The 21,156-nt window shown below is 49.9% G+C and overlaps 10 protein-coding genes across 10 annotated transcripts; 2 read left to right on the top strand and 8 right to left on the bottom strand.

The window, feature by feature from the left end:
- Window positions 1-287: 287 nt before the first annotated feature.
- On the bottom strand, window positions 288-2,686 carry F9C07_2200480 (fungal-specific transcription factor domain-containing protein; the record flags this gene model as incomplete). Its single annotated transcript, XM_071509482.1, has 5 exons — window positions 288-420; window positions 478-1,128; window positions 1,210-2,145; window positions 2,211-2,601; window positions 2,665-2,686. 5 exons carry the CDS (start codon window positions 2,684-2,686, stop codon window positions 288-290), a joined length of 2,133 nt encoding a protein of 710 aa, XP_071366175.1.
- A 2,063-nt stretch (window positions 2,687-4,749) lies between these two features.
- On the bottom strand, window positions 4,750-5,785 carry F9C07_11427 (putative short-chain dehydrogenase; the record flags this gene model as incomplete). The annotated part of the gene is made up of 2 exons (XM_041287813.1): window positions 4,750-5,447; window positions 5,497-5,785. The coding sequence occupies 2 exons, from the start codon at window positions 5,783-5,785 to the stop codon at window positions 4,750-4,752; spliced, it is 987 nt and encodes a 328-aa protein (XP_041139773.1).
- Window positions 5,786-7,132: 1,347 nt separating this feature from the next.
- Window positions 7,133-8,212, top strand: F9C07_2229041 (S-adenosyl-L-methionine-dependent methyltransferase; the record flags this gene model as incomplete). The annotated part of the gene is made up of 4 exons (XM_041287804.1): window positions 7,133-7,519; window positions 7,599-7,702; window positions 7,778-7,961; window positions 8,018-8,212. The coding sequence occupies 4 exons, from the start codon at window positions 7,133-7,135 to the stop codon at window positions 8,210-8,212; spliced, it is 870 nt and encodes a 289-aa protein (XP_041139774.1).
- Window positions 8,213-8,925: 713 nt separating this feature from the next.
- F9C07_11425 (putative actin-binding protein Fragmin) lies at window positions 8,926-10,116 on the bottom strand (the record flags this gene model as incomplete). Its single annotated transcript, XM_041283828.1, has 1 exon — window positions 8,926-10,116. The coding sequence occupies one exon, from the start codon at window positions 10,114-10,116 to the stop codon at window positions 8,926-8,928; it is 1,191 nt and encodes a 396-aa protein (XP_041139775.1).
- Window positions 10,117-10,157: 41 nt separating this feature from the next.
- F9C07_2280396 (isoflavone reductase family protein) lies at window positions 10,158-11,942 on the bottom strand. Its single transcript, XM_041287814.2, has 3 exons — window positions 11,626-11,942; window positions 11,170-11,551; window positions 10,158-11,107 (listed from the first exon to the last, which is right to left on the bottom strand). Exons 1-3 carry the CDS (start codon window positions 11,861-11,863, stop codon window positions 10,759-10,761), a joined length of 969 nt encoding a protein of 322 aa, XP_041139776.1. The 5' UTR covers window positions 11,864-11,942; the 3' UTR covers window positions 10,158-10,758.
- A 353-nt stretch (window positions 11,943-12,295) lies between these two features.
- On the bottom strand, window positions 12,296-13,017 carry F9C07_11423 (uncharacterized protein; the record flags this gene model as incomplete). Its single annotated transcript, XM_041287815.2, has 4 exons — window positions 12,296-12,346; window positions 12,405-12,472; window positions 12,526-12,735; window positions 12,786-13,017. 4 exons carry the CDS (start codon window positions 13,015-13,017, stop codon window positions 12,296-12,298), a joined length of 561 nt encoding a protein of 186 aa, XP_041139777.2.
- A 449-nt stretch (window positions 13,018-13,466) lies between these two features.
- On the bottom strand, window positions 13,467-14,244 carry F9C07_11422 (putative NPP1 domain protein; the record flags this gene model as incomplete). The annotated part of the gene is made up of 2 exons (XM_041287816.1): window positions 13,467-13,959; window positions 14,024-14,244. The coding sequence occupies 2 exons, from the start codon at window positions 14,242-14,244 to the stop codon at window positions 13,467-13,469; spliced, it is 714 nt and encodes a 237-aa protein (XP_041139778.1).
- Window positions 14,245-14,552: 308 nt separating this feature from the next.
- F9C07_1174651 (uncharacterized protein) lies at window positions 14,553-15,940 on the bottom strand. The gene is made up of 4 exons (XM_071507676.1): window positions 15,911-15,940; window positions 15,447-15,854; window positions 15,361-15,390; window positions 14,553-15,307 (listed from the first exon to the last, which is right to left on the bottom strand). Exons 2-4 carry the CDS (start codon window positions 15,513-15,515, stop codon window positions 14,861-14,863), a joined length of 546 nt encoding a protein of 181 aa, XP_071366174.1. The 5' UTR covers window positions 15,516-15,854; window positions 15,911-15,940; the 3' UTR covers window positions 14,553-14,860.
- A 370-nt stretch (window positions 15,941-16,310) lies between these two features.
- F9C07_2229036 (fungal-specific transcription factor domain-containing protein) lies at window positions 16,311-18,553 on the top strand (the record flags this gene model as incomplete). Its single annotated transcript, XM_041283835.2, has 2 exons — window positions 16,311-18,486; window positions 18,540-18,553. The coding sequence occupies 2 exons, from the start codon at window positions 16,311-16,313 to the stop codon at window positions 18,551-18,553; spliced, it is 2,190 nt and encodes a 729-aa protein (XP_041139780.2).
- A 264-nt stretch (window positions 18,554-18,817) lies between these two features.
- Window positions 18,818-20,545, bottom strand: F9C07_11420 (putative pantothenate transporter; the record flags this gene model as incomplete). The annotated part of the gene is made up of 6 exons (XM_041287817.1): window positions 18,818-19,357; window positions 19,414-19,693; window positions 19,752-19,904; window positions 19,962-20,158; window positions 20,217-20,374; window positions 20,422-20,545. 6 exons carry the CDS (start codon window positions 20,543-20,545, stop codon window positions 18,818-18,820), a joined length of 1,452 nt encoding a protein of 483 aa, XP_041139781.1.
- Between the last annotated feature and the right edge of the window lie 611 nt (window positions 20,546-21,156).

Raw genomic sequence — 21,156 nt, 5'->3', positions numbered from 1 at the left:
GCGGTATTTAAGACATTACATGCCTTACGTGGAGCGGAGTCTACAGAAAATCCATCGACGGTAAATTTGTGCTATGGCCAGGTCCCATGGGGGACCCAGGTAGATTACAGAGGGCTGTGGCTCTAGCAACAGCAATATATGGATGTCGGAGAAGGAGAGGATTGCAATACCGCATCACAAGCTGGCCAGGCCTGCTGCTTTTTCAGGAGGGATGGAGTGGCCAATTGTGGAAGAATGGTGGGAGGATAAATCCATCCAACAATTGCAAGAGTGCACGGAAATGTAGTTCATCCTGAAAGTAAATCATATATTCCACCAGGAAAATCAAAAGTGGGCCAATCCAAGGCCTGGTCGAGCTGATATATTGTATCAAGGAAATGAGAATTTGGGGGCACCATGTATTCCTCTGGAACCTGGTTTCTACTCAGTTGTGGAGGAGTCATATAGTCCAGCATTGCCAAGCTATCTCCTACGTACGGGTGTTTTTGCGCATGGTTTTGGGCTGTAATGTCTAATCTGACATCAATCGGGGTTGAACTGGTGAGCGGGACACTGGGTGTTTCGGGTATATATTGAGAGGCTTGTCGGGCTGTCCGGTCAAAATTCAGGCCGCGCTCTACGTTGTGACCGTCTTGGTCCGAGGCAGACTGGTTGATCATACCGGTGTCTTCCGATGTCTGATTTGACGCTTCGTGCGAGGTTGGACAAGCTCGAACCTCCAGTTTCTTATTCCTGGCGTCCAGTTGCTCCTCGATCAACTCCAGGTTCTTCTGGAGAGCGGTTTGAATATCCCAAAATTGAACGCATCGCTTGTAGGTCAGATAAAGAACGTCGAAGCGCGACTTTACTAGATCTCGATTGGACTGTGCTCGAGCAAAGTGTTTGCGGACCAGTTGCACCGCCGAGGCAAGCCAGATGGTACTAGGTAGAAATGGATTAATATGCTGAACATGATCCTCGCAACTCCGATTCACTATTCCTAGAATACGATCTGCTGCCTCGTAATACTGTCGACGCGCTTCATTTTCTGTCTCGAGCAGACCAAAAGTATTCCGACCCGCCGAGTCTCCGGAAGGATGACGGCCACTGGTTTCAGTTGGACGATTTTGAGATCTGAATGCGTCATATCTGTAGATCATCAAGCGAGTTAATTGAGTCATAACGAAGATATTGTAGATAGAGCAGTGCTGCCGTCGCTGAGATTCTAACTCCCCTTGTACTGGCGCCCCAAAGGCCAGATATTGATCACGATACTGGAGATGGCTGGGTAAAGCCCAAGTAAAGCAGCGTACGGCGTTTGCCAATGTCTCCAGTTTTTGACGCGCCTCCATTGCCGAGTCTGCTGTGGAAATCTGGCTATTTGGCATTTGTTGGTGATAGCCCTGATTACTTATGGCAGGCACTCCTAGTGGGTCACAGGCGATCTGGGCATTCTTCATGAGAGAATTAATCACGAGGAACCACGCTTTCGAGGACTGATTACCACTGTCCTGCAAGGCCTTCCAACGTTTGTTTATGTCCGTCTCCATAAAGCAACTTGAAGCCGGGTGGCCCGAGAACCAGTGAGCGTTATCAACTGGAAGCCATATTTCCATTTGGTTCCAGTTAATGGTCGTGGGCGTCCGCCGGATAGTACTGGCAAAAACATCCATTTCCCAGATGGCCCAAAAAGCACGACGTTTTTCTTCGTCTTGTTGCCAGTGGTGGGGATCCTCCGTTTGGATAACCTTCCTGGAATCAAGAAGATGCAGGTTTGTTTCGTATATCAAACTGACACACAATCCCAGCGATCTCCACGCCTTTCCGCGGACCCCCTGGGTCAGTCGACAATGCGTGGCAAGAATGAGAGCCTGTATGACGCAAAGTGGCGGCATCTCATCGTCACATTCCGCGAGCGCCTCATTTATGTACTTGAACGCAAGGTCAATGAAGTACGCAGGCTGTCGGTGACTCTTTGCTGCGAGCTGAACTGCGTCGCTAGCTCCGTCGTTGGTCCTTAGGGCCCCAAAGCGTGTGGCATACCCAGCTATGGCCGCCAGCAGGGCAGTCAATTGACAAAACGAAGGGATATTCGAAAGCTTTTCGGCAAACGAAGGCTCATGAAAGATATCAATAGCGACCATGTTGTCGAAGAAAACTCGGATGCTGTTGGTGCCATTAGCTTGTCTATGTTCCACTTCAACAACTCTTTAGGCAGCCGAGGTCATTACATTTTATTCATGGAAGCTTGCGAGACACCTAGCTCGGTGCAGGCTTGACGGCAAAGATCTGTCTGTTGACCGCCCGGGGAGCTCGGGCTCTGCTTTTGGGAGGGAGTCGTGACCTCGTGTGATGGATGTAAAATGAAAGCGAGATCAAGCGTATTCAACTGAGAGGTTCGCTGTTGCGAGCTTCCCCGCGCCTCAATCCCAGTTGTCTCAGTAAGATCGGCGGGGACGGCGAGGACCAACTCTTCTTTCTCCAGCTGATCATTCAATGCGTCGAAAAAACTATCCCGCTGGCCATTTTCCGGACCGGGTGGCGTCCTCAAATGCGAGTTCATCTGTCGTCTCTGGGCTGTCTCATTCTGTCGAAGGCGTTTTCTCTTCTTCTGCGACGACCCTAGACCTTGTCAATGTGCCTCCCACTTGTCGCCGCTTATGGCACCGTGTGGTCGTTCCATACCGATTTTAGGCCCGGGTTTCATTGACCCCAGCGGATAATTGCATGTCTGGCGTGTTTGTTCACAGACCATACACCGTGGCAATGTCCGGTCGCTGACAGCTGTTACTTCACACGCCCCTTGGAAAAACCTTGGCTCGAGTTTTCACGTACCATTTGACCTTACGCCTGGTCATCAGCACATGAGCCCCGTTCTGTCCTAGTCTTGAGAACACGGAGTAACACTTACTTGCGACATGATTGACAGGCCAAGTCAGATAACGACATTCTTGCGAAAGGCTTTCTATGCTGTGCCCACATTCACCTCTATCGCGACGGGATTGAGGTACGAAAGGGGTCTTCTGTATTATGGCTTTTGTGACACAGGATAATAGGTGCTGGTTCGCATCGTAGTCCACCACCTCGACGACCCGTTGCAAAATCGGTACAGACGAAATCTAAGAGAACTACTGGCACAGCAGCCCCGTGGGGGAGGTTCCCCACACGCGGTCAGGTGTGTCACGAGACTCCCAAAATCACACCGAAGATCGTCCGAGAGTGACGTCATTGGTGGCCGATTGGGTCGATCAATTCTACGTTGGTTCAGGTCCATTGCTACTGCGTCTGATGTTCTCGACAACAAGTTGGTCAAATTGACATACTCCTTCATGCCTATGAAATAATGGCAAGGAATGCATTCACAAGGCCCCAGCTTGGTGTGGGAATCAACCTTGACAAGCCAGGTGCAAAGGCCTAGCAGAAAGCCAAGATTCTCTGAATACAACAAGCAAAAAACTTTGACAAACTGTCCTTGGTCTGGTAGGCTAGCAACGGTCACATGTGAAGTATATCACGATTCTCCTTCCCAAGTTCTCACGGTATTATCTGAGGGACACAGTATCCAACTGTATTCGGATATCAGAAAGCCAGTTTCACCCACGATCACCCCGATGGACCGGAAATCAGCATAGTATTCACGAAAGTGCGAAAAGTAACACAATGCCAACAATCACGAGCCCGAACACGACCAAAGAGAGGTTTCCTCCCCCACCTTGTTTCCGCGGGGGAGGAACCCCCCCCGGTGACGAGGGGTCGTATGGAAAGGCAAAGGTACTGTAATTCTGGGCCTCTGGGTCTGAGCTGGGGTTGGCAGGTGGAGGCAATGTTGTGGGTGGCCCAGCGTCCGTTGGTGAGTCGTGGTGCTTCTAGAATGGTCAATCCATGTTGAAATCGCTCGACTGATAATGGATCAGAATGTGTGTATTCAGCAAAGGGAAGACCTACGGTGCTAGAAGACAAAGGGGTCGCCATGATGCATTTATGGGTTGATGTTTGGTAATGGGATAGTGGGTTCCTTCATGAATTAGTAGTTGGTTTAGGGCGGGGCATCCACGTGGCTGATGGTTCATCACCTGAGAAGCACATCGACTGTATCCGAGTCAAGATCTACAAAGCCAAGAACGCTTCTCGCCTGATGACCCGGTACACCTGACGCTGGATGCAGGGTGACGTTTCCCTAACCAACCTTAACCAGGTATGGCTTTTCCCATTTGCTCCTGCCTTATATGGTGGATATTTATGACCTCTTCTCATCGACCTCTGAGAAGTATAGTAAGCAGGACATCTACCTACTCCAGGGCATTGTCTCCTGCTCCTGGGATATCTTCGTAATCTGCATAATAAGATAGCATCTAAGGGTGAGATTTTCGGTACTTCCATTATTTATCGCGCTAAGGATCTGGAGGAACTGCTGCACGAGCAGGTGTTGTCGTCAGCCGTCTAGCGCAAAATGTATGGAACGATCGGATTGCTGGCGGCTACAATCGTTTCTGTGAGCTTCACAGGCGTCCATAACGTAGGTTACAAAATCTTCGTTTTTCGCTCGCCATCACTCTTACAAACCAGGATACTACATGTAGTTCTCGGGGTAGCCACCTGCGACAAGAGGGAGAAAGGATACTACCCCTCCCCTTTTTAAAAGGTTTGGCTAACATGCGCGCGAGGGAGCAGATATAACCGGCAGTCATTGATTCGGGAATCTACTTATACCGCGGTAAACTACCAACGACGTGCAATGGGTATATATGTCTATCCAAACCAGCCCAGGACCTACCAGGCCGTATGACCCCCATCAACCACCACAGTGCTGCCAGTCATGAAGCTCGAAGCATCGCTCATAAGTAACAGAGTGATGCCTCTAAACTCCTCCGGCCTTGCTAACCTTTTCATCATGTTTTCGGACTCCCAAAGTGCCCGTGTATCTGGATCCTTCTCCATCACCATCTTTGCCATCGGTGTTTCAATATGCCCGGGACAAAGACAGTTTACACGGATTCCCCCTGTGCCATCTTCTTTGGCTTCAGACCACTCCATGGCCAGACTACGCGTCAACTGGATGACTGCCGCTTTTGACGAATTATAGATAGCAGACGCCATGCCCTTGTTGGCAACGATGCCGCTCATACTTGCCACGAGGAGAATCGAGCCGTGGCATTTCCGGTCTAGCATTACCTTCGCGGCTGAAACCGCACTGCGAAAGACGCCCGTGTAGTTGATGTGGATGACGTCGTCAACGTTCTTGGGTCGGTGGTCGATTGCGCTAGCGACGTGGTTTATACCCGCGGCTGCAATCAGGCCGTCGAGACGGTTCTGCTGCGCTCCAATGTCGGCGATGACAGCTTCGGTGTTTGCATCGTCCGTCACGTCCATGCAGCGGTAGTGTAGTGAGCCCCCGAAGTCCGGGTTGGCGCGTGCTTCGGCCGCGCGGAATTCCTCGTCTGGTTCAGGTAGTCTGTCCAGGCAGTAGACTGGAAAAGGTCAATCATAGTCTAAGAAATGACAATCGCGAGATCACACCTTGTCCACCCGCTTCGACCAAGGCCTCGGCCATAGACAACCCCAGCCCCCGTGCTCCGCCCGTCACAGCAAAAACCTTGCCTGCCAGTGAGAACTCCCGGAATCGCTCCCGGCTCTTCTCAGTACTTGGCAGTTTCTCCTTCAGATGCGCCTGACCAGCCAGAGACCGCTTTGCTATACATGTTGCACAGCTGACCGGTGGTCTAACGGCATTCCATCTCAAGCTCGTGGTAGCGGGAGCACTACGCCGTGCGTATAAACGGGCTATGCCAAGACGTCGCGACAGCATTTTAACTCCTCTCAATCAGCTAACTAGTCCCACGTATCCCAATAAAACCGATCCTTCCACCGGACAATAGAGAGTAGATACCTTCGCTTGCAGAAACTAGACCAAGATACATCAAATAGCTGTGTTTGGCGGAGGGAAACCGCCAGTCTACGCTGGGAAAGCCAGGGAGCTTTAAATCGATGCACCAGGGAAGTTAGGCCCTCGCCATTAGGTAGTAGGTTTGGCCTGGTGGCTCTCACTTCCAAGTTTTAGGTAGGCCAATAAGCTCCAGGTTGTGACATAGGAAGGTAGTCAAGATGATGCAAATCGGTCTGTGACAGGTCTGAGGGCATAATGTTTATTTGAAGTAGTTCACCATTCGCTACGGCACAGTGGACATGCGAAGCAGCCAGCTATAAGTTATATCTAGGCAGTGGCATCAAGTTTACATCCACCTTGTTCGTCTTGACGGGTCGATGACGTCATCGCTCGGTGGCTCAAATTAGGGCTTTCCATCGACGGTGTGTCGATCTCTCGTGTAGGTTAGAGAAAGAGTACCATTGGCGGGGATCTAGAGAGTTTTCCAAGAATGTGGTTCTTTAGCTCGAAATAGAAACTTGAAACACTAGCTGAGCTAGCAGCACAGACAGATCTTCAGGCCTAGCAGCATTTTCCCGCAGAAAAAGAACCCACTCGGCTTAGAGATGATCAAGCTCGCTGCCGGACACTCAGCCAGTGAGCAAGGAACGGCTGAGCTATCTTCTTCTCACCCATCACGACAACAGAGATAATGGATTCCTTTGTGGGCAAGGGATACAAGAATGTATACAAGGCATTTTCGACAATGACCAAATACCTCCACAGAAGGCGGGATTGAGGGTTCGATGGATCTAAGGGCATGCAGAGCGTCAGTCTCTGCTAAAAATATGGGAGGTGGTCTCGATATTGCTATCTTATCTCATGGCTCTTGGCAGGGATAGTTAAATGTCCGCAGGAACAAGCCCTATCCAGCCCTAGGATGTGGCACGTAATCCGACCACAGCCTAGCTAAAGTGGAACGTGATACTCAAATACTTAAACGAGAGAGAACAAACAGCGATTGAAATCGGTCGTCGGATGTAGGATACGATAGCTTTCTGATTCTACGAAACACCACTGGGACTCAGATAAAGTATGCACGAAGACATGAACGGATTGATAGAATTTGTTTCTCAGATGCGATACATCACTACCGGCCAAGAAAAGCCAAGCGATGTAATACGAGGCCATGACTCACATTGTAGTTATTTAAATACCCGGCCTGTTGGGTGTTGTGCAGGAGGAGCTTTAAAATACAGCTATCTCCCTTGGCTCAGGCAAGACGACACCATGGAACAAACAGGCATAGAAGGTCAGGCTTTGGCAGCCTGGGAGAACCACGCTAGATCCTGGGATTCGACTATGGGTGATGACGGGAACGACTACTTCTCAGTCCTCGAATTGCCTGCCCTGAAAAGAATGATCAGTGGACAGAAGCGGAATCGAGCCTTGGACCTCGCAACGGGAAATGGCTTGGTTGCGCGATGGCTTGCTGAAGAAGGATTCTCTGTGGTGGCAACGGACGGCGCAAGAGCCATGCTAGAGCATGCAAAGGCGCGAACAACTCTCTGGTATGAGGAAGGAAGGTTAGACAAGGGGCGAAAGATCTCATTTGAACTTCTTGATGTGACCAACAAGGATCATTGGGCGCAATTTACTAGCAGTGATAACCTTCTGGTTCGTTGTTGTTTTAGCAATTGAAACACCTTCCGCTATAGGCGAGCTGAAGTATGACAGTCGAACTAACACATTCCAGAAAGACGGATTTGACGTGGTTGCGATGAACATGGGAATTATGGACGTCCATGACCTTGAGCCATTAGCAGCATCCTTAACGTCCCTTCTGAAGCAAGACGGATGGTTGGCCCTACTTCTATTCGAGCTATCTAAATAATACTTGAAGCCCTGGACTTCTGACATGTCTACCTTCTACAGTTTCGTTGCCACTGTGCTTCACCCTCTATTCTTCACGAGCGGTGCAAGGCGCCAGATCACAGTCCATGAGGATCCCGCGACTGGCCAACGCATAATAGATCGGTCCATCCTCTTGAGTCAATATCAGAATGTTGCCCCGGCCCGGCAACTCTTATTTTCCAATGATAGCGAGCATAAGCCACCGGTACACCTCTGCCAGCCCCAAGTCTGCAGATCGAAGGACTAATGATAGACTGGTAGCTCTCATTCCACAGGTCCTTCCAAGATCTGTTTGCCCCATTCTTTCGGGCAGGCCTCATCCTTGATGCTCTGGAGGAGGTGAACTTCGATGATACCTTCTGTGAGCCCTCGCGTGAATACGCCGCTAGGAATTTCACCGAATTCCCAAAGATACTCGCTTTTAGACTGAGATTGAGGCCTATGCATAGGAGTTAGACCTCGTGAATGGATTCCAAACGTTGCTCAGGTAGGTGATCTGTTCCGGCAGCATAACCTTCCAGGACTTTTTGATGGTCGGTTAGGCCATCTGTGCAATAACGAATAGAGATACCAGTTTATGTTAGGCATGCGTTATAGATGATGCTAATCTGCGTTTTATCTTAGTCCCCAGTGACTGTTATTGAGGCCAAATCAATGATCCGGCGGTCTCCATCCATACCAGGCATTTGTAATTAGGGGGTAGTTTACTTTCCAATTGCCAGATGAGCCTGACAGCTATGTACTGTTAGTATTGAATAAAATAACGGACAACCTACAAGAGGATGTTATTTGTGACAGGTTCATTAGTGCTAGCAATTGATTATCCAGTTGTGGCTTTCTAGTCCCTTAAAAACGGACACCATTTATAAGCTACAGTGTTCCAAAAAGAGGAAATATTGCTCTCAGTCTCCTTCTAGCATGCGAGATGATCTGATGTTTAACCCGGAGATACTTTGGCCTAGTTTCCTTCATACTGAGCATTGATAATTAAGGTATTTCTATTTCGTTATTCTTGATCAAAAAGTCTTATCCTCACATTCGCTACCGAGATTCAACCTTCCAGAATGTCATCAAGCGCACATAATTGATTGCGCCAATCTCAATATTGTTGACAAATCGGGGTTTTATCCTCGGTGTATTCTCTGTAAGGGCATCTATGCATGTATCTCCTAAACCTCGATCCATTTCAGGAATGCTGGACTTTCGTAGCCTTCCACAACTTTCGAAATCGGGGTCAGGTATGCGTCGGAGTCATTCTGATCTTGTTGCAGATGACGAACATAAGCCTGAGCGACTTTCAGCCACAACGCCTTCTCGCGTTCACTGGCACCCGATCCTTGCCAGACCCAGAGTCGACTACCAACGTCGTAGAGGAATACATCGTTTCCGTCCAGGTCCGACCGACGAACTGGTCCACCATCCTTGACAAGATTGAATGAGGGCGTCCCCGAGGCGTCGCTCAGCCGGAATAACTTGGATGGGCGCGAGGCGCCGCTCTCATCATGGGATCGCTTGGAGAATGACACAGGACGTGGAGCCTGGAAAGACAGCTGGTCCACCTCCTTGCCGCCTAACAGGTCGACGAAGATCTTTGACCGCGACTCCAGTTGAGATAAAACCTCCACATCGACGTGTTTCGCCAGCGTCATGTCGTTAACAACTTGAGCGGCCTTGGCCTTTTCCATGGGGCTGCAGGTCTTCCCCTGCCAAACCCAGATCTTGTCGCCCTTGTCCAAGACAAAGACATCTTTGTCGTCGAGGCTCTGCCAAGTAGGTTCCACCTCGTAGACAATGATCGAGTCAATCCGGCCGGCGCCTGGGTGCTTGAAAACACGAAGCAAAGTCGTCACCTCCTTGGGTTCCTCTTCCTCCACGTGGTTAAATCCTGAAGCCACACCACCGGACCGGATGGTGATGCGACGGAACAGGGACACGAAATCCTCCGATGGCTGTTGCTGAATTTCACGATGCTGGGTCGCCGCTCCGTGCAGGAATTCATCCAGCTCAACGGTCTTGTACGCCGCAGTGCCCGCCTCGTCTTGGGTTGTTTTGCTGCCGAGCCAGAAAAAGATATCGTGGCCCAATTTTTCATCGCCGACTTTGTAGGAGTGCAGCACGATGTAACTGTCCCCGTCGTAGAACTCGCCGGCCCGGTTCTTGGGCCAGGGCACCACTTCGAAGTTCTCAATCCGCCAGATCCACAGCCCGGCCTCCTGTCCGATCTGACCGTTGTTCCAGGCCGGCTCCGTGGCTGCCGAATTATACTTGACGCGGTGGTCAAGATCGGATCCGATCAGCTCCACATTGCTGTCCTTGATGTCATATTCCTTGGGGTGCACTAGTCCTTCGTGAGGTGCCATGGTGAGTTAGTGAGTTGGTTAGTTGGTGGTGGTTCTGTTTATCTCTCAAGTTTTGTTGGCGGGAAATCTGGCTTATGACGCACGCAAGTGGGTCCAGTGGCTGACCCGATAGCGGGGTAATAAAAAGAAGAATGAGGGAGAGACTCGAGGTAGGAAGCGTCATACAGATCCAAGCCTTTGAGCTTTGGTGCAGTTGGGCTTAGGTCCTGGGTACCTGGGTAGTCTTTGTATCTTTCTGGCCATATCGCATAGGGTGTGACCATCACAAAGCCCTTTCAGTATAGTCACGTGATACGACCAAGAACGATCTGATATCAAATGACTTGATCATGATTCATTATAACTGGTATTTGTGTGGTAAATCGTCTTTACGAGCTGCTCTGGATATTCCTCTCATCTAGGGGTTGCGTAGTCGTGACAAAATTTCACGCCACAAGGCTCACTTGTGGGAACGAGCAATATATATTTTCAGAGCTGACAGACCAGACCTGGATAGTTCACAATATCCTTCCAGACCTGACTACATAGAACCAGAAATCCTCGGACACCTTATTCTGTAACTGTTCGACACGAGTCAATACTATGCATTCATCTCGATCACATATTTAGTATCATATTCAGGCCAGATGCAAACGAATAAAGTTAAGACGATTTTCTGATTTCCTGGGCAACCACATCCTCCAGTGTCTGCACTGGCGGCTCGCCGATTAACGCGTTGTCTCGTTGATCGTATAAGGTGCCTCCTTCGGTCCAGATGCGTCTGAGTGTCAATACCGTGGCTTCGGGCTTGCCCGCATGCCAGGCCTCGGACTCTGCCTCACGCAACTGGGACAGCGGGGTGTACTGGACATTGGTCCACGGTTGACCCCCTGTCTGACGCACGAACTCGGCATGAACCTCGGCCGGTGTGGTAGTGAACGAATTGACCTTGAGTGCGCGGTTGAAAGCAACGGAAGGGTGTCGTAATGTCGCCAACACGAGAGTTCCAACACTGAGCATCCAAAGCCATTTAGTTTCATTGCATGGGCTTCCAAGCTACAAGCTGAGACTTACTCTTTCATCGTAGTCAAACTCACTTTCGCGTTTCCGTCCTCTCCCAGCAGTGTGGCTTTCTTGGCCTTCACGTCCCATCCACCCGCGATAGGATTACCTGCGTAGTGCACATACATGTCGGAATACGGGCCTGTAACGACATATGTATACGCCAAGTCTGACACCACCCCTTCGTTGGGGCTCTCATTCTCCAAGAACGCCCGCACCTTTAACTTCTGCTGATGCGGCTTTTCCTGCGCCGAAGCAGGGGAATACTTAATGTCTGTGCCATATTCAGAGGGCAGGAACCATTTCACAGTAGGAGAGGCGTCGGCAAGACGGATGAGGGGGATTTGGGAAGCTATTGCGCCCCGGCCCAATGCAGAGATGACGGTATCAATGCCTAGCATATATCAATATAGGACCCTCGGTTATCTCTTGCTTCCGCGACGAATGTAAATGTAACGCATGACGTACCATGATAAGCCTTTCTCACGGCATCTTGGTCCTGCACGTCCCCTACGAGCACTTCGACATTCTTGGTGCGTTTCAGGTCATCTAAGTAATCTTTCTTGGAAGCCGCAGTTGCCTGCGACGTGAAAATCGCGATCCGGTCGAATTCGTCCCGTGCGGTAAGAATGGCCTGCAAAATGTATGTGCCGATGTTTCCAGTGGCGCCGAAGAGAAGAATGTTTCTGGGTTTGAAGGAAGCCATTTTGTCATCTGTTTCTTGAGATCATGCATGCATGTAGATGCTTTTTTATAAATTCTCCGCCTTCCATGACAATGAAACCTGATTATTAATCCTCACGACCTCCCAAGTGGATCTCATCCACCTGCAGTGCGGGGTTTGCCCAATTAAAACACTATATTGTAGTGGAGCGATGGTGGAATCGGTAGGGATATTTTAGTCACTGTGGCTTGACCTTTTCCTACTAAGTTCTGGACGGTGATAGATGGCAGCGGTGGTAGTAAGGGGTCACCACCTCGTCGTGGAGAAAGACATGGAACCAAAGGAAAGATTATTATAGTGGGAAAACCATGACTTAATATTATCAAGTGCAATTTCATGTTTCATTCGTAACGCTGCAGTAGGTTCAACTGCTATCTGATCCTGTGCCTTTCGAGTCCCCGTGACTTAACAACCCTAGTCAGTTCCAATTAGAGACGTTGTCGTGGCATTCCAGTCCGAAGCAAACTGTAAAATGTCAGAATTTGTACCCCAATTGAACCATTGCATGACTGCGTTGCCTTACATTCCATGCATCAATGCGAAGCAGTGATGAGTTGGCAGTCTTCTCCACGTTGGTCAAAACACCGATCGCTAAAGTGACCCATTAGCGAATAAGACATGTTAAGACTACATCATGAACCGACCAAGGACATTATTCAACCAGTAGTATTTCTCGCTGCCAGTCTCGAAAACCAAGCGGAGATGCAGCTGACCAGAGGGAGACTTCGGCCCCGAGGTCTGAATGAAGATATTCTCGCCATCATGAGTCCGTAGGTTGTAGCGCGTGTCTGCTGAGAACACATTGGTTTGGGGGTCAGTCAATCCCCAGTCAGCGCCGACATCGAGGATTTCCCCTGATGCGGTGTTAGCCAGTGATACCTATGAGCCAGCGATGGGTCGTTACCCGACAGATGAGGACCGGTGAAATTCCCTCCGACAATGGGGATCGCTTTGCGGATTCCATGAGGACCACGCGATTCCATAAGCGTGCCTTCACATTTCACATACGCTGTGTAGAGGAAGCTCAATTCGGGTGCCGTTGGATACGTAGGTGAAGCCGCAGCTCCAGGCCCGGCTTGGGAAAGGAGAAGAAGAGGCACGAGAGTGTTTTTTAGGAATGAAAACATTTTGCGCATCGATGCCAGAGGAATAGATAGATAAGAAAACCTGGGGTACCCCGCAATTATAATCCTATTCTTATACTGTGGATCTCAAATGCCGCAGACATTATCGGATCTGCCGCACGGGTCTTACTCGTAGTCTATCTAGCGTTCGGCACTTGTTGGTTGGATTCATTCCCATGCGTGCCTCGGTTGAGCCGACGCTACTCAATTTCCGGAGAGGAGCTCCACATGGAGCTCCAAGCTTGCTGCATGATTCGTGTAAGCATTCTGCTATTTTGTCAATACGGCATGCGAAAGCCGGGAAAGCTCCCGTTAAGCTCTAATTGCTATATACCGTGATGGGATACATGCATTCCCGCTAAACTGTATAATCCCCTTTGGCCACTCCCTTTAATGTCAACCCTGATCAACTACCGGTGGACCTAAACCGGAATTTCTCCAACAAATAATTAGACCCCGTTTCAAAAAGTGGCTTTTTCGAGGTTGGATGAGAAGTTCGCATCCTTGAATGGAACATTGGCGTCTCCAAAATCCGTGTCTTCCAGGGCCGTACTGGCAGCAGTGGGGAGACTCTCCCAGGCGATCAAGGGTTGTGTACCGCCGACAGTGGTTGTCAGTCCACATTGATGATTGACCGGCCAGACACTGTAGTATTGAATCAATGGGGTGGTTCCATCGAGCGTGTAGCCGTCGGTCGAACAGTCCCAGCCCCCATGTGCAGACGGACAAACCGCCACGATATTATCAGCGGAGGTCGACGTGGAGTCGGACAGCCAAACAATAACACCTTCCCAATCATGGCGGTGGCCTAGGCCGGTGGATGGCTCGTCTTTGGGGAAGTACCAAGAGTACATAAGGGCATAATAGTCTCCCGATGTGCCGCCTCTGACATAGATTTGGCCGGTACTGCTACTGCAGCTCCCACTGGGATCCCCAGTCGGCTCGAGGCCGGCACTGTTGACTTTGATTAGCATCGAATGATATCGTTTATTGGGTGTCTGGTAACTAGGAAACATACTTCGTATTGCCCTCGGCATCTACCGCTGGGAATGGCACGCATCCGTTGACCACATACAGATCCGGTTGATAGGCCAGATAGACTTCGCCCGTGGTGCCGCTGGGGACCGTCTGGTCAAATCCCACGACAGCATCATGGTCAATGCTAGCGCGAGGGAGCACAGCAGCTCGGGAATGGGTTCCCAAGAGAGTGGTAGCCAAGATGAGTGATTTGCCGTACATGATGACACAGACGATTAACTACACCGGTCTACCGATTTTATCTGTATGATTTGGGCGGGCCACTTCATGAGTACTTATACGTTTACCAGGATCCTATACAGCCATAACCTGTGCTATCTACGCGCTTCACGGCATCTCAGTGAGCTAACAGACATCGCGTCGGACAAATTCTTTCCGAACTGCTAAAAGTACCGAATTCCTTGGCCGAATCCCGGCAAACGTGGCGGATTCGATGATCCTCAGTGGACGCTTGGCAATAGGTTCGTCTACTTAAAACACGCCATAGATTTTAGCTCAAGTCCTGAAGAACACAGTAAAGGAGAGATCACCATTCATGCGTTCATGTGAAAGGACCTGATAGGGCGCACCCGGTCAGCGATGACTGAAATTAATGAACACGTATGTCATTTGCTACTCCATCGTAATATACACTAAGGTAGCCTTATCTTTCTGACTTGAGGAAGCAAGTAACCAATAATATCACCATCGTGAGTCGTGTGCATATCTTCATGTCGACGGACACTGCAACTGAAGTGCAAAATGGGTGTAATCTGGCTAGCAGAGCCGGAAATTAAATGTCTCGGTCGGCACGGTCGCCCTCATTAGACAAGCGTCGTTATAGTATATCGAGAAGAATTCTGTCATTCGGCACAACGCTCCACTTAATCGCATCTAGGTCTGTCTCACTCGGTCCAGCCGGAGACAAACCATCCTCATATGCTATTCGGGAGGCTGGCCTTGAGCTTGCAAGTGGGTCGAAATGCGGTACCGAACACGGGCTATTGATGATTCCCGAAGAGGTCGGTGATGGAGGCATGGAAGAAGAATACAACTCTGAAGGATGGGATTCCCATCCACGCTTTGCAGCCGATATCGACTCCAGTAGTACATCCGGCTCTGCTCCGGGGAACAGAAACTTGAAGGCGGATTCGAAGTCCAACAAGCGCGATTCCAGATAGCTCACATACCAGCGCTGTAGTGGGCTTCGGACCTTTTTGGCAGGGTATGTGCAGGGTCGACCAGACGTATTGCAGTCAGTACAGGACGGCCTTTCCTTGGAGCACTGCGCAACGTTCATCAGACTATAGACGAGCCAGTGAACCGGGCAGTGTATACCTTTTGCTTCCGGACTCGGCACTCATTGCACTATGATTGAACGGTTATTTGCGCTCGACACATACTCTTCCAAGGACATTGCATACCGCATAAAAGCGTGGATCACGGCTACTGATCCTGCTGCACCTGATGGCACTCCGTCGACGTGTATCCATTTCTTTTCGCTTTGGCGCACGAGTCGATCTGTCTGTCGTAGGGTGTCAATTAATTATAACTCGACGTCTGCTCTCGCTATCCCTTGTTTTAGTCAGCCACATCTCTTAAACTATCCTTCACCATTCTGAAATAGCAGATATTCGTGATAATTTGTTGTTTTCCCATGGAAATCCGAGTAGGTCCCGGGTAAATGTGGAGAAATCCGACGAGAATCCGCCTCAACCGACATCCGACGCTTTTCCGACACGACTTGGAAAGAAGCTTATCGTGATCCTTTGCAACTTGTTTCTCTATGACTTCCTTGAAGCAATAAATAGAGCTGAGCGAAACAAGGACACCTGGACGATGTGAGAAATGGGAGACATCCATTGTGCATGATTATACCCGTACAGACACGAGGGACGATATGCTGGTCTGCTGGATGTGAGGGCGGATGGCCCAATAGTAGAAGCATGCGAGCACCGTTAGAGTTACTTAGGATAATCATCATTGGGGATATAGCAGGAAATTCCCACCCTCTGGGAAGATGCTCGTATATCAGATTGTCAGTTTCGTACTGATGCTTCCCTCGGGTCAAACCCGCCTTGGCAGTTCTCGCCTAATTTCGGGAGGGCAAAAATGGTTGAACTTCAACCTTAACGGAGTCAATTATTCCTAGACAAGCAGGGATCACAAATCTGACCTTCTGCTGGTCATTATCAGATACGCAGTACCCTATTCTCCTGTCTCTATATCCGTCTTTCTCCCTTTTTATATTGCCGAGTGGGTTCCGCTTGTCTTCCCCACTTCCGAACATGCAGGCGGAAATGCTCGCCAGCGACGACAGCCCAGCACGGAAGATGCGTAAAGTCACCCGCGCTTGCGATGCATGTAAGAGAAAGAAGAAGGCCTGTACCGGAAATCTCCCCTGTAGACCTTGTCTGAAACGCCAGGAGGTCTGTACATACAACTCTACCTATAATCGCGGCGTGGCCGTGAGCCCACCTCCGTCCTCGCATACGATACAACAACATCATGCACCCCTAAGAGGAACAACAGACAGCAATCCACAAGACAGCCATCTATCATTCGCCTCCCCAGTCACCTACACCTCGCCAGACACTATACGCCCGGCAACCTACCACGATGCCACCACCTCCGTGATTTCTCCACCATCCAAAACGAACACAAGGTATCACGATCATGAGTCCGAGATCCAACGGACGGAGGTTGCGGATCGATACTGGGGGCCAACCTCGGCCCATTCCTTCTTAGATCGAGCTGCGTTGGGATTGCCAACGCCTCCCTCAAATGCGATCGGGGCGTCGGATGATCCAAGTCACGACCGAACCACATCCATCTTTCAATTTGGGGATCGTGTAGTCCCAGAAACAAGCGTGACAGAGTTTCAATGGCCGGACTTAGAGACAGCGGAAGCTCTAGTTCATCGATACTTCGAGTTTGCATCGCCCACGCACCGGGTTCTGCACCAGCAGACGGTTGAGAATGTGGTCCAGCGCCTGTACCAGCGCGGACGACCGGACGGCGAACAGATTAGCGGAGTGACGACTGTCTGTCAAGCCATTCTCCTGATGGCTTTTAGCACCGCCACCATGTTCAAGATGGATGCCAAAGGCGGTATGACAGATGCAGATGAAAATGGCTGGCAGACCAGTGAAATGTATTTCACGAAGGCAGACCATCTACTATCAAAGGAAAGTGGTGCAATTAGATTAGAATCGGTGCAGGTCAGGTTCTTAATGGTTCTCTATCTGCTAAGCTCATCACGGGCGCATCGGGCGTGGTTCACTTTAGGGACCACCATTCAACTGATCATGGCCCTCGGCCTTCACAGCAGACGGCGGAATAGGGAAACTGCCGAAGTTAGTCTGATCCAGCAGGAATGCCAGCGTCGCGTCGTCTGGTGTTCGTATACGTTGGACAAGTATCTGAGCTTGATGTTGGGTACACCGCGTCTGTGGCATGATGAAGACTTGGACGAGAGATTACCAGCCCGTGCGAACGACGAAGATATCTCCCCTGATCGTATCTTGCCACCAACCCGAGACTGTGTGATGGATGCGGCTATATTCCATGCCCTACTCGCCCGCGTGCTCTCTCAAGCCGCCAAGGAGCCGTACGTGGTGGCTGGCATCACCGACCGTGAGGAAATCAATACGATCCGAGTGTTGTGCGAGCGAGTCGCAGAATGGCAGGCAGAGTTGCCACCATTCTTATCCGGAGTCATTCACTCAAGTAGCCTGATCCCCTTATTCAAGCGACAACTGACGGTGCTGCAATTGGCGCGATATCATGCCCTGATGTTCATCACTCGGCCACTATTGCTGCGGAATTATGGCCAGATTTGGACGGATCGAGAGGCTAGCTACGTTCAATATCTTCGAGTGTGTCTGGCCGCAGCGAAGGATACAGTTGAGCTGATCACCACTTTTGCCCGGGATAACCAGCTTTTTCCCGCGTTTTGGTACTCGCAGTATATAGCCTTCAACGCCTTGTCCATTATCTACATTTACTTGATCCAAGTACAGAGTAACCGAATTCTACCGTTGAGCCAGACCTACGTCGCGACAGAGGGTGGTCTGAACGATGGATTTGGCTTTGATGAGTCAACTCTCTACGTCCTGGCGGAGACTGCACAGTATCATCTAACGCATGCGACGGCCAGGAATGCACCGTCCTGGAAGTACGGGACTATTCTGCAGAGTCTACGGCGAGAGCTTGAGCGGTTAGGAGCGCCGTGCGACCCTGTCGCAACGAATATGCCTCCGGAGCATCAAGGAGAGCCGAGAATACAGAGTAGGAACCTGAATGATACAGACTTAGGAGCTACGATCCCTCCTTCTCAGCCTGAGCCTCACTACCATGAACCCTTCCCTATTGACGCGCAGACCCTTCCATTGTTCGATACTTTCACGCTAGACAATGACTTGATCCTGGATCTGTGGTCGCAATTAGATAGTTTACCAATCAGTGCGTACCCTGCCTATTCTTGACATCCCGCAAGCTAACAGTGGTCCTTATAGCTATGCCTGGATAGCCTGACTCTGAGTCCGTCATATATGACGGTTGACAAGAAGGAGGTTCGCCTAACGTTCGATCCTGGGCTGCCAAACAGAGCAGATGAGCACCAGAAATCAAGCTCCAACTACTCCCGGAGTGGGTCTACATGATGGACATCCTAAAATAATCAAGAAAGACTGATGACACTAAAGCAAAGCTTGATGTATATTCATAGGTGACGTATTATTATGGAGGACACCAAAGCCCCCCTTTGCAATACCCAAATACCTTTTGCGACTGTCTAGAATATGTATTTGTAGCGTATTTGGCCATCGTCTTCCTCCGCCTTTCGCGCGTTAGTGTTCAGCCAGTGGAGATAAACAGCCAACAGAATTGAAAAGCAAACACCTCCTGCAGCAAAGCTAGACAGGATAATCCCCCCCGGCCGATACTGCGGCGAGTCCTTGGTCGGGAAGAAATACGATCCATAGATGTTCGATGAGTTCCCAAAGAAATTAACCATAGCGTAAACGATTGCTCTCTTCGTCCGGGTTCGAGGAATAGTACTTGCGATCCAGGCTTGAACCACATTGAATGCGCTATAAGACCCCATGCACATAAGGAACATACCAATATAACGGACCGCTGTTGCTTGGGAGCTGATGACCATCACGTTGCCCACAATATCAATGCACAGCGGCCATACTATGAGAATGGCTCGGTAGTTCGTCCGATTGGTAATGAAAGAGTTTCCAAGGGCACTGATAAAGCCAAAGACATACACTGGCGCCGTGATAAGCAGTGTAACGATCTTTCCGAAGCCGAGGGTTTCCACGATGCTCTATACACAATCCATCAACAAGGGTTTAGCGACAAGAAACTACTGGGAGGACTTACAGGGAAGAAGTATGTCCAGGTTTGGGAAGTCAGCTGGCAGATCTGTACCAAAACCAATACCCACACTTTAGGATCAGTCACCGCATCCCTCAAGCCCTGTTTGATGGACCCATTCTCGTCGACCTCATTGTTTGTTGCCACGGCCAGACGCCACTCTGCAAAGCGCTGCTCCTGCTCCGTTAACCACTTTCGCTGGCCGGAACGAGGAAAGTCAGGGAGCAAAACTACTGCCAGCATTCCAGCTACCATAGTGCCAGCGCCTTCGATAATGAACAACCATCTGACAAAGAATAGTGAGCTAATGGAACCACGACCTTCCGTGATATGCTTGAGCTTACCTCCATCCTGCCAGCCCACCTTTGCCATCCAAGCCACTGAGAATACCAGCGGCCAGCATGCCTCCAAACCCATTTGCAACGGTATTTCCACAGTATACAATTGCAACACGTACAGCAAGCTCCGAGGCCTTGTACCATGAGCTCATTAACAACCTAGACATCATGTAAGCAGGAGAGATAACAGCCGTCATCAAATAGGAATGAACATACAAAGCACCAGGAAAGAAGGGAGATTCAGCAAAGCCGAGAAAGATTCGCACGCATAGGATTCCAGCATAGTTCTTCGTTGCTGCCATGCAGATGGAGATCCCACCCCACACGAAAATGGCGGCAGGGATATAGCGCGACGGCTTCACGCGGGTGAGGATAATGTTGCTAGGAACTTGGCCAAGGAGATATCCAACGAACTGGACACGTCGGTCGAGTTAGTCTTGAATGGAACACGGAGTTTGTATCTACTCTTACCATTAAGGCCACAGCTGTCTGGTACTGGGTGTCAGAAAGACCCAAATCTTCTTGTAGCCCTCCCAAGCGGGCATTGGCAATGTTTGATCGGTCAAGAATGTTAAAGATAAACAGCAAGAACAGCGCGGGGATTAGGTGAAGATCGATCTTGCGCACCACTGTTTTAATCAGTATTGTAAAATAAAATCCGATCAAATGGTCTCACATCGTCTTTCCAACTTCAAAGCTTCCTGGTCCGAAAGTCCCTCGAATTGGATAACTTCGGGGCTTAGTGGCTTAACAGCGCTCTCTACATGGGAAGAAGATGATTTTGAATCTATGTCTGCCATTGTGAATTAATAGTCCTTCCCTATTCCGTCTCTGGTCTGGTTACAAGGGGTATGGTGCAGTTTGACAGAATATCAAGGAATCAAGAGAGGACAGACTCCAAATTAGAAAGATTTCGTTCTTCCAAAGCGGCTGGTTCAGGTTGATATAAGAAAGGCTTCTCCGCATACACTGTCCCCACCCACAACCCTCGACTACCCCAGGTTTATGACACGGCCATTCCATATGATAGTGGCCTACGGGAAATGGTCGGATATGCACATCCTCTTCTTAGATCCATCTCAATGTGGACAAATGGCATTTCATAGAGACGCGAGGCCTACGGAGAGACTCCGAGCCTAGTCAACAAGACTGGCCAAGCATACATCGTGGAGGATCGGCTGCAGTTGAAAAGCTTTTGACCATCAAGCTTCCACAGCCTCTCCTTGGCTGAGAACCACTGCACGAAACAGGCCGGATAGAGTTTTACCCGTGCAGTTGCCGAGGTTCTCCTTATCCCTCCTGTCACCATAAAGAAATACATTTTAGCTAACTCTTAGTATCCGGTATCATGCAGCGGACGAAAATATCTCGTTCGGAGAAGGAAAATGTGTCATAGGCGTACATGACTTTT

This window comes from Aspergillus flavus, chromosome 1 (assembly GCF_009017415.1).
Source record: "Aspergillus flavus chromosome 1, complete sequence".
In the NCBI taxonomy this organism is placed as follows: Eukaryota; Fungi; Ascomycota; class Eurotiomycetes; order Eurotiales; family Aspergillaceae; genus Aspergillus; species Aspergillus flavus.
The sequence above is the reverse complement of the archived record's forward strand: the minus strand, read 5'-3'. Positions and strand labels throughout refer to the sequence as shown.

Excerpts from the sequence above, each read along its gene's own strand:
- F9C07_2280396 (XM_041287814.2), bottom strand. The coding sequence starts at position 11,863 with ATGGCTTCCTTCAAACCCAGAAACATTCTTCTCTTCGGCGCCACTGGA. Across the intron at positions 11,552-11,625 it reads CGTGAGAAAGGCTTATCATG|GCATTGATACCGTCATCTCT; the intron begins GTACGTCATGCG and ends GATATATGCTAG. Across the intron at positions 11,108-11,169 it reads AGTTTGACTACGATGAAAGA|TGTTGGAACTCTCGTGTTGG; the intron begins GTAAGTCTCAGC and ends TTGGATGCTCAG.
- F9C07_1174651 (XM_071507676.1), bottom strand. The coding sequence starts at position 15,515 with ATGGATACACGTCGACGGAGTGCCATCAGGTGCAGCAGGATCAGTAGC. Across the intron at positions 15,391-15,446 it reads GTGATCCACGCTTTTATGCG|TGCAATGAGTGCCGAGTCCG; the intron begins GTATGCAATGTC and ends GTTCAATCATAG. Across the intron at positions 15,308-15,360 it reads GCCGAGTCCGGAAGCAAAAG|TGCTCCAAGGAAAGGCCGTC; the intron begins GTATACACTGCC and ends AACGTTGCGCAG.